At 26.4% G+C, this 11,234-nt stretch overlaps 1 protein-coding gene across 1 annotated transcript; it reads left to right on the forward strand.

Moving 5' to 3' along the window:
• Positions 1-937: 937 nt before the first annotated feature.
• Positions 938-5,595, forward strand: LOC112692131 (chitinase-3-like protein 2). Its single transcript, XM_025566698.1, has 7 exons — positions 938-1,250; positions 1,331-1,497; positions 1,613-1,884; positions 2,913-3,049; positions 4,423-4,647; positions 4,726-4,941; positions 5,006-5,595. Exons 1-7 carry the CDS (start codon positions 1,201-1,203, stop codon positions 5,358-5,360), a joined length of 1,422 nt encoding a protein of 473 aa, XP_025422483.1. The 5' UTR covers positions 938-1,200; the 3' UTR covers positions 5,361-5,595.
• The last annotated feature ends 5,639 nt before the right edge of the window (positions 5,596-11,234 follow it).

Raw genomic sequence — 11,234 nt, forward strand, 5'->3', positions numbered from 1 at the left:
ATGCTTTAATTATCATAATTATAACAATATTAGTTGTACACTTGTATTTGAACGGAATAATAATTTTACTACTTTAAACTCTAGGATATAAAACTGATAAAATGTTAGTGAGTTCAATGAATATAGAACTTTAAGATATAGGCAGTGGCGTATCCAGGGGGGGTTAGGGGGTTATAACCCCCCCCGAAAATGTTTAGTGTATGTATATTGTATATTGATTATAATAAAAACACACAAAATTCAAAAAAAATTTAATGTTTCATTTTTTATAACCCCCCTCCCCAAAAAAAAAAATTCTGGATATGCCACTGGATACAGGTGTTGACCTGGTCATTAGGATATGTTTTTACTATTCATAACCCATATTCATAACAAATATTTTATGTATTGGCATTGTAATTTTAAATAATTTAAAAAAATTTGTTGAATATACACTGAAATTATTAAAATATACTTGGTTTTTGAAATTAAAATTCTTTAAACTCAAATTTAGTATTTTCTTTTATTTGTTCGTTGTAAACTATTGTAGGTGTGTTTCACTAAAAATATTAAGTTTTAAGGTGTGTATCAAATTCAATAATTTGCAAACAAAATATTTGATTCTTAATTGACACCTATGTTATTATGGAAAATGTGCTATAAATTAGTTTCAAATTAATAATTAAAAAATGTGTGCATGTTGTTTAACTAATAAAGTAATTCAATACTCCCTAAAACATTTAATTTAACATACAATATTTATGTTAATATCATAGTTATTAATTAATAGCAAATAAATACAATAACAATTAACAAATAGATTAATTAATACAAATGTAAATCCAAAGTAGAGTTGATAACGTAACGGCAGTTGGAAAATCATAACTTGTTTTCTTTCACATATGTCGCAGACAACACAGTGTTATCACTTATATGTGATAACTGATAATATTGTATTTAAGTACTCATTAAAGGTACGGATAAAAAGAAGTTATCCGTGATTAAGGCCATAATACTTTTATTCATATTTCTTATTAAGTAATGCAACACAAATCACAATAGGTAGAAGGTTACTTAGTTATGTGGTCGATTTATAATTTATAAATAAAAAGAAAATCTGTTAAAAAATAATTCTTTATAATGTTTTTATTATTGTGTAACAGTTGGTTGTGAACATTATTAAAGTTTTTATATATTAGTTGAATTGGTTCATTGGAAACAATGGCTCTTGGACATTTAGAACCGCAATATGAACTTTTAAATGGAAAAAAGTGAGTTTTCAATTGATTGAAAAATTTTTGTTATAACCATAGAATTTTATATTGTTTTTTTTTTTTTTTTTTAATTATAGAAGATATGTCCAGCCAATCGTACATACTATGGTATTGATCGGGCTAACTGTCCTTTTAGTATTTGTCGTTATTTTGATGTTTTCTGTGTCCTGGATGAAGTTTGATGACTCTAATAATCAAAATATACCTATAGATCTAGTTCTCTATGGTCCACAAAAGTATACAAGTAAAATATATTTTTATAAGTTTTTCTTGGAAAATTTATTATTTTGCAATTTTTATTCAAAATTATCGGGTTTACTAATTTTTTCTTTTCACATTATTTGTTTAATTTATTTTAGATTCAGAAACAGCTTCTTATCGTGCTCATGCATTTGCTATTGCCTCAAAGTACAGCAATAAAACTTCTTGGACAGCCAAGTATAAAATCAACCTAAAGAATCGAATAAACAAGGCATATAATTTGGCCTGTTATTATTCTATACCAACTGATAATACAAGTAATACCCTTCAACCTGATCAAATCAATGCTTCATTATGTACTCATTTAATAGTAGCATTTGCTCAAGTACGAAATAACAGCGTTTACTTCAAGAGCTCATTAGATACTGATGTAAGATGTCTTATTTTAATGTTTTTTGATACTATTTATTACAACTATTGGACATTTGATTTAGTTTAATATAGCCTATAATTATATTTAAACAGCCATTTTCCTGTGTAAGTTCACATACCTACATATTTTGGAACGATTTTAGTTTAGCAACCTATCAATTTTTTTAATTTTTCTTTTTCCAAAATATGTGTTTTAGGGTGTTTTATAAATATGTAAAAAAAAAGAACCCCGGACAAACTTCGCTTTGAAGTTATTGATGAAAAACTTCAAAAACTCGAAGTGATGTCCTTTGTGATATTTTCTCCTTCCGAATTTTGATTCGTCAATTTCAACAATTAACCCCGGTCCACCTATATACGAAGTATTTATGAAGAATAATTCACTAAAAATCAAATAAAATTTTTTTGCAAACGATGTGTGTGGTATCGGCAATGGCCAATGAAACTATTATACGAGTGTTTCGGCACTCGTTGCTACTCTCCTCGACGCCGTCGCTTTGCTTTGGCTTTGCAAAACCACCTCAAGTAGGTAACAGGGACAATAAAAATGAAAATATGCGAAAATTAAAATTAAATATTCAATTCTAAGTATTTTTTTTTAAAAAAATATGCACGTTATGAAAAAAATGAAGTTTTTAAAGTTTTTCATCAATAACATCAAAAAGAAATTTGTCCGGGCTACTTTTTTTTAGCATACTTATAAAACACCCTAGAACACACATTTTGGAAAAAAAAAAAAATTAAAAAAATCGATAGGTTGCTAAACTAGAATTATGCCCACATTTTTGTATTTATATTTATATTTTTGAATTTGCTATACTTTTAAAGTATAAAACTTATATAGTTGTCAGTGTTGAATAGGTAGATATTAGGTATAAATAAATACTTGATATTCAGATAATTCTGTATTTAATGTAAATATTAATGTAAATATATATTCAATATATAATTTTTATATCATATAGTAGTAATATATGTGACCTAATGTAAGTATATTTAATTATGATTTTATTTTTGATGTTTCAGGTATTGAGACAAGTAGTTAAGCTACGTGAAATAAACCCAGAATTAAAAGTATTACTCTCTATTGTGCATTTTTCTAATGGTTCACATACAAACGAGGGGTTTTCTGATGTTGTTGCCAGCAAAGAAAATTTATTCAAGTATGATAGGTTTTTAACAGTTCAATATCTGATTTGTTAGTGTATCAATGATAGTAATACAAAATATTATCATTATTTAGTATCATTTAGAATATGTTTTATCATATTAATTTGTTGTATTATCTCTCCTCAGTTGTATAATGTGGTTATTTACCATTTACAACTTTTTATAGTTACGAATCAAAAATAAGATGTGGTAGATCAGTGATTGTGCTTTGACATTCGGCGCATAGTGCTGTGGGTTCACATTTACAAATACACATTTTATAAAGTACCTTCATACGTTAACATGATGATTAGGGCCCGGAATTATATGCACTAAAAACGTACGAAATATGCATGCATTTATGCGATGGTTATCATTCAAATATGCAAAAATATGCAAACAAAAATGCATGTTTATTATTTATTAAATTACTTCAATTTTAAAATGTATACAATTCATTAAATAATTAATATTCAACAAAAAATATATTTTAAAATATATATTAACTGTATTTTATATATTTTATTGAACTGTATGGAACTGTATGTTGTATTGTAATTAAATTTTATTTTAACACTTACTCATCTAAACAAAAATTCACTAACGAAAATCAATTTAAACAAATCAAGCGGAATTTTTAAAATATTTTTAAAGTTACCTGGATAGTAACTAACGTATTGGTACTTTTAGCAAACTTTATCTTATCTTATTATTACACAAAAATCAAATTATATAACTGCACAATTCACGGAATTTACAATGGACATGCGCTAAGTAATAAATAATAATATTAATAACTTCATAATATTTTTTCTATATATGCATTATATTTCAGAAAAATGCTAAAATATGCATAATAATTTTAAATGTTCCAAGTATGCAAAAATATGCCAAATTTAATTTTGCATACCAACACTTTAGGTTAAGATTAAAATTTCTGTCTTGCCTAGTTACTTTTTAGTTTAAATATAAAAGTATGCAAATGCATACAATTTTGGGCCCTAGTGATGATTAATAATACCAAGGTATGTTTTTATAGGCATAGAAACAATTTTTAATATGAGAAAAAATAATTTGTAAAAGAACCAATTGTATTATAATTTTTTTTTTCAAGTCCTTTTTATGTTTAAAAGATATTAATTGATATTTTAGATTTTTTTTTTACATATTTAAAGAAAATGAATGCACATTTTTAACTTTGTGCATATTTTGTCAATTAAGTTATCTATCCTAGGGATGGCCATAAGGCTATATAAAAATGGTAGTAGGCTAGTTGTGGTGTGGGTGTCACCAGTTTCTCATCCTCTGACTTATGCTATTGGGCTTAATATTCTGAAATCGCTTAATTAACAAGTTGCTTATTAATTTAATTCGTACAATTTTTTAGATTTGTCAGTAATGTCGAATCAGTTGTCAGAGAATTTTATCTTGATGGTATTGATATTGATTGGGAATTTCCATCATGGCCTTTATTAAATTTAGAAGAAAAATATGGATTTGCTAAGTTATTAGAATCCTTACGCGATCAACTACCTGATTCTCTTTTAACTGCAGCTGTTGCTGCTCCATTAAATATCATTGATTACTCATATGAAGTTTATGCTTTAGCTAGGTAAATTAAGAATCAACAGTATTATTATTTAATATTTATATTTTTTATTAAACTATAATATATGTTTATTTTTTTAAGTTTTGTTGATTTTATAAACATCATGTCCTATGATTACCATTCATATCAATGGTATTTCCCATTAACTGGACCAAACTCACCACTGTTTTCTTCAGAAAATGAGTCTGGCTATTTCCGGAATTTAAATATCAATAGTTCTATACAATACTGGATATCAAAAGGTATGCCTAAAGAAAAAATATTACTTGGCATGCCCACATATGGACATTCTTTTAAGTAAGTTTTTCAAGTGACATTAATTTCTATAACCAATAAAATACATTTAATATTTCTTTTTTAGATTAATAAATGAAGCCAATAATGGTTTTGGTTCACCAGCTTCTGGTTTTGGTATTGGCAACAGTGGTTTTGTAACTTTTTCAGAAACATGTGATTTTATTTCACATAAAAAGGCTACAACTATTTTTGATCATGATACCCGTACACCATATACATATTATGAAAAAGACTGGATATCTTTTGATAATGAAAATAGTTTGGCTTATAAGGCAGAATTTGTTGCATCTTTAGGCTTAGGAGGAGCTATGGTATTTTCTTTAAACTCTGATGACTATAGTGGTTTAAGTCTATGTTCATCATCAGTATTTCCATTAACTTCTAGAGTAAAATTAGTGCTAAATGATGATGATTTGTAAATTAAATTCTAATTTATTTAAATGTATACAATATCTATAAATGTTGGACATTTACTATGATTAAAAGAAGTATAACACATTCCAAACTTCTAGACCAGGGCAGTGATTCCATTACATTTTTTGTCTTTAGATAACCTATCATAAGTATTAATTTATATATGTAATTGGCAGCATAGGATTATTTAATGAGATCATAAAGTACTAAATTAGTTATATTGTAGCTAGAAAAAAAAAATAAGTAAAACATTTCCCTTTTTATTGATTTCGATGAATTTTAGGTTAACTGTATCTATATAGTATATGAACTGTATGTATAATATTAAATAATCAACTACTAATCCGATCAGGCATTTATACTTATAAAAATAAATCAGTTTATGTTCATTTTTGTCATAATTAGGGCAAAGGACTTAAAGCTCTAAAAATTAAAATGAATTTTTTTGAACAAAAAATAAGAATTTTGCTGTAGGTAATTATTATAATAAATACATTTATTTACAACTTTATTTAACAACTTACAAGTTACAATGAACTAATTGGATTTATTTTATGGGGTTTCTTATCTGGATACTTACTTTAGAATTTTTTTATAATAAATAGTAAATAGTAAGTGTTAGGACAGTCAACTGTTGAGAAACACAGCGATTACTAAAATATGAATATGTCTGATGTCGGCGACAGACTGATACGTGGCCCGTATCAATATTTTGTGCATTGAACAATATTATCTCATCTGTCTATAAATAAAATTAAGAACCCGATAATCAATCTAAACAACAACTCTCGAGATGTGTTTTTAGTAAAACCATGATGGGTCTGGGAAAAGTCAAAAACCATATTAATATTATGATCAAAATTTTAAATCATTTTAAAATCAGCGTTATTTTGTTTGTAAAAATAAATAAAAACGTCGACGAAAAAATATTGATAAAATTATAAATTATTTAAAATATGCATCTAAAAGTATAAACTGGAAGAAATATGCCCTAATAACCAAAAAAGTGCAAAATATGCATTTATATGCACAATAAAATTTCAAAACTAGCTTTGTGGAAGCATGAAACATATTTGTTTCGCACTCTGCTATTTTTGTGACTGTGCAAAAAAAATATGCAAATGCTACAAGTCCTCTGCTCTAGTCATAATATTCAATAGTCACAAAAAAGTTTTAATGAACATAGTTAATCACCATTAAAAAAAATATTATTCCAAATAATTAACTTAAAAGTTATAAGCTATAATTGAAATGTATTTATAATTTACATTTTAACAATTTTTAAATACATTTTTGTCATTGTGATGCATTTATTTTTACATTTATTGTTGTTGATTGTAATTTATTTTATATTAAGTTAAAATTGTACTCTTAAAATTATTAAAAATCATTAAAAAATGATTTTTCAAAATATTGTGTCATTTAATAATTTTGATTAGATTTATTGAAAATTTTATTTTTATTTAATACATTTTTTTTTATTGAACAATTACATTTTAACAGATAATTATTTAATTTAATACAAAATATAACATTTAAACATATTTGTATTATTTTTAAATAGTATTAAATTGTTATATATTTTAAGAAAATATGTTGTAATTGTATTTTGAAATTTGAAGTATGAATAGCAAGTATTTTTCTTTAGATTATTAATTTCATATTAATTGGAATTATATACAAATAGTTTTGTACTCATAAAAAGTAAGAGAATGTATTTTTAAATTTCTTTAATATGATTAATTTTTAAAAATTATAACAATGATGTTTGAATGACAAATTATTTTTTTACTTTAAGTATTAAAATATTTCTAGATATATGGAACTATAGACATGTATTAATAATATTTAATTATTAAAACAAACTATTGGTGTTATAATTACTGATAGTTCTCAATAATTGAAGTGTATATTAGGGTGGAACGAATTTTATTTTTTTTTAAATCAAATTTGTATTAGCTCTTAAAATATATCTATATACTTCAAAAAAAAGTGTGTGGAGTTAAAAATAAATATATTGATATCTTGAGGTTCCTCCTTGAGTATGAATTTTTACTAAAATATTGAAAATAAAAAAAAAATAGGAAATTTTAACATATTTTGTACAAACTATAATATATAGCGTAAAATTGTATAGAACTTTAATTGTAGGTCCTATTATGTTCTATAAAAAATATATTTAGAAAATTTCTGGTAAATTAATATTATTCCGAAAAAATAAAAAAACAAAATATTTTATTTGTTTTGAAAAAATAATATTTTTACGATTACCTACTGTACGTTTGTACAGAATTAGTGTGAAGCTTAAAAATAAATCTAGTTATACCTTAAGGTTCTTTATTGACTTTGAATTTTTTCTAATATTAAAAGCAGAAAATTAATTTTATTTGTTTTTTAATTTATTTACTTTCCCATAATTATAAAATAATTAACATAAAAATCTTAAAACTAAATTATTAATATATAAACCGAACAAAATATACAATTTAAATTACTTTTCAGCAAAATAATCTTGTTTTTTTTTTCAAATGTCGGAAGAGAATTTCTTGATTTAATTCTTACGTGAATAAATCCTTCCCTGTCTTTGATCCACAAACAGCAACGGCCGATTCGGTTACTAAGCGTACATTTCGTTCCACTGCTTGACAATGAGACGGAATATTTATGATTTTAATGGGATTTCTTAAATCCAAATTTTTTGTTAAGGGTGGTTCATAGATTTTTACTTGATCCCAAAAAATGATTTCCGTGTAGTTTGTTGCTTTAAAATTAAGTTTGGGAACAGTAAAGACACGAATGTTATTTAATTTATATTTTCTCGCTTCAGAAATCTTTTTAACAGCAAATTTGTTTATCGTGGAATCTTCATCTGTAAGCATTGAAAGCAATATATTTTCTGGATGCGCGAAATAAGCATTTCGTTGAATTACCGTATCAATAATGTTTATAATATTTTTCGGAAAGCACCTAGATAGTTCAATTATTTTAAAAATATGTCTTGGTCCGTCAATACATAAAATATTTAGTTTTATGTGAAACCATATTGGGGCATATACTTTTACTTTTACTATATTTTTACTATGTTTTTACTAGGGTTTTCAGTTCCTACATACAATCTTAAAATCCGATTAGTCATTGTCAACCATTTAGCATGGGAAAGTTTTCCCGGGTTTCTAAATGACAACGAGACTTCAATTTCACCCAATGATACTGCTTTTACTATTTCTAATAAATATTTTTGGTCTGTACTAAGATCTAAGAATGCATTTATGGTAGGAAGGTTGTTTTTAATAATTTTAAATTTTTTAATAGGCAAATTTTCACATTGTCCTAAGTTTTTACCAATATTTCCTACAAGTCCATATGGTCCATTAGTTTTACCATCGAGTTGTTCTACCAAATGTCGTAGTGGGAGTTCATTAAAATGAAAAAGACAAATAATCCATTGTAATCAGTGGCGTAGCCAAGGGGGGGGCTAAGAGGACTATAGCCTCCCCCACGGGCCGTGTTTATATGTATAATATATCTTGACTATTTAATAGAATTAATGCTCGTTTTAATCAAAGGTTTATGGATGTTATGCCACTTGAAGGACTTATTCCGGCCAATTTAAATATGTATGACGATAAAAATATTATAGAAGCTGCTAAAATATGTGTCCAAGATCTCCATGATGATACCTCATCTACAATCAGAGCTGACCTGTTCATATGGAAGCAACAATGAAGTCAAAATACTATTCCAAAACCGAATTCTGCTCTTGATTCACTCTCTCATCGCACCAATCTTCGACCTAACATTAAAATACTTTTACAATTATTCTCCACGTTACCAGTTACCTTTTTCACTCCGGAAAGAACGTTTTCAGCACTTAATCGTTTAAACATTTTTTTAAGAAACACCATGTCGGAAAACAGACTGAATGGGTTAGCTATGGCTAATATAAATAAAAAAGAGTAATTCGATGAAAGTGAAATAATAGCTGAATTTGTCAGAAATTCGCCTAAGAGAATGCAGCTGTCAGAGTGGAGCAAGTGACTGAACACAAACCAAAATTATTATTATTATTATAAATTATATATCAATAAAATTTTTTAAAACTATACTAAAATGCTTGAATTACGTTTAGAAACTTGGTGGTAGATGGTGGGGGGGTTAAGGGTCAATTTTCATATCCTCTCTTACTTTACTTATCCAAAAAAAGTGGTTAGCCTCCCCCATTTAAAAATCCTGGTTACGTCACTGATTGTAATGGTCTACCGAGTTCTTCTTCTATTAAACGAATTACACCAATTTTATAACCAGTATTAATAACGGTACCATCACATCCGATTGCAATAAGGTCTTTAGTCTCATACTTAGTAGAAAGAAAATTTAAAATTGATTTTTTTACCTCTTTTGCGGTATTTTTATCGGTCGTAACGTGTCCCAAGTAATTTGAACTAGGCTCTTGTAATATTGTAATATGTTCTTCTAATACAGTACTTCTCTTAAAATGTTCATATTCTTCGTTTTTTTTATATAATAATGTTTTGTCTTTACGACCATCAAAAAATATTGCAAGTAGAGGTGTTGTTTCTTTATGTATTAATAATTCACGCTGTTCTTTACGAGCTCTCCTAATTTTCATTCTGTCGATCGTCATTGTAGGATTTGTTTTAGAAAAAAGACCAACATCTTCTAAAACCGCATTAGAAATCATTGCCGCAGCTCGATCCGATACTCCAGTTCTGTCGCAGGCAGTGGCCAAAGCTGGCGATTTCAATCTCATTTGCGAAAATGTAAACGTAGACAGTAGTAAAACATTAATTTCTTTACTGTTGTCTCTTTCACGTTTATTATTTAAATTCACTTTTGCAATAGTAGTTTCTGTTTTCTTAAATTTTCTTTCTTTATTTTTATTTATCTTTTTTGTAGTTGCAATATCTAATGATCCAATGGCCATTTTTCGAACAGTTCTTTGATCTCGTAAAAAGTCACGTTCTATTATAGGCACTTTCTTAAGTTTTTCACACTTACAAATTTTTGTATCACATTTACACGCGGCAATATCAAAAAGTTTTGAAGCATCATCGATAAAACATTTTATTTTCGATTGCATAATTGAAGTCCCCTTTCTCGCTTTAAAATTTTTTAATAAATTTTTATAATGTCCGTGAATTTTTTTTATCATATTACATATTCGAATATAAGATACGGTCGGAATACACGAAGTTTTCCAAATGTTTATAATTTTTGGTACTACTATTTCTAATATTTTTCCCACTCCAGCATTTTTTCCGGAGTTCAAAACAGTTTGTTCGTGTTGGACAAATAAGTAATATAGCATTACATCATGGTACGTTGGTAAAACACTTTGATTCATTTCTTTCGGATTGCCCAAAATTTTACAAAAGTATTTACTTCTTGTTTTAAACATCTTTATATAATAAAATACTTGTCACACACGTCGGTCGTCGGTAATCGTTGAAAAAAATCGAAGACTGAACTGTGTTCTATACTAGGCATTAAACGGAAGAAATGAAAAGATAAATAAAGATAAACTAAGTCGTTAATAAATCAATTCGATAAGATCGTAAGACAAATTTGCTGATTGCAGTTATTGATTTTAGTATTATTATAATTATTTGTATCTGTATAATATTCCTACGGACTACGAATATGATTTAATAATAAATATAGTGCATTAGCCATGGGGTTTTTTGTGATTAATTCCATACATTTAGTTATAGCAATTAGATGGTTAATTTTATGTAAATTTATATAATCACCATTTTTTAGAAAATCAAATTTAAATTGATTAAATGTAAAAAATTTATAGTATCTTTAACCGTTCGGTGTATACGTTTCAATAACTGTAAAATATCAATTTATGCGAA

The sequence above is a fragment of the Sipha flava genome, unplaced genomic scaffold (genome assembly GCF_003268045.1).
Source record: "Sipha flava isolate LNK unplaced genomic scaffold, YSA_version1 70_pilon_pilon, whole genome shotgun sequence".
In the NCBI taxonomy this organism is placed as follows: domain Eukaryota; kingdom Metazoa; phylum Arthropoda; class Insecta; order Hemiptera; family Aphididae; genus Sipha; species Sipha flava.

Bases quoted from the DNA above. Each gene is read 5' to 3' on its own strand.
- LOC112692131 (XM_025566698.1), top strand. From the start codon at position 1,201: ATGGCTCTTGGACATTTAGAACCGCAATATGAACTTTTAAATGGAAAA. The intron at 1,498-1,612 runs GTAAAATATATT...AATTTATTTTAG, and splicing joins TGGTCCACAAAAGTATACAA to ATTCAGAAACAGCTTCTTAT. The intron at 4,942-5,005 runs GTAAGTTTTTCA...TTTCTTTTTTAG, and splicing joins ACATATGGACATTCTTTTAA to ATTAATAAATGAAGCCAATA.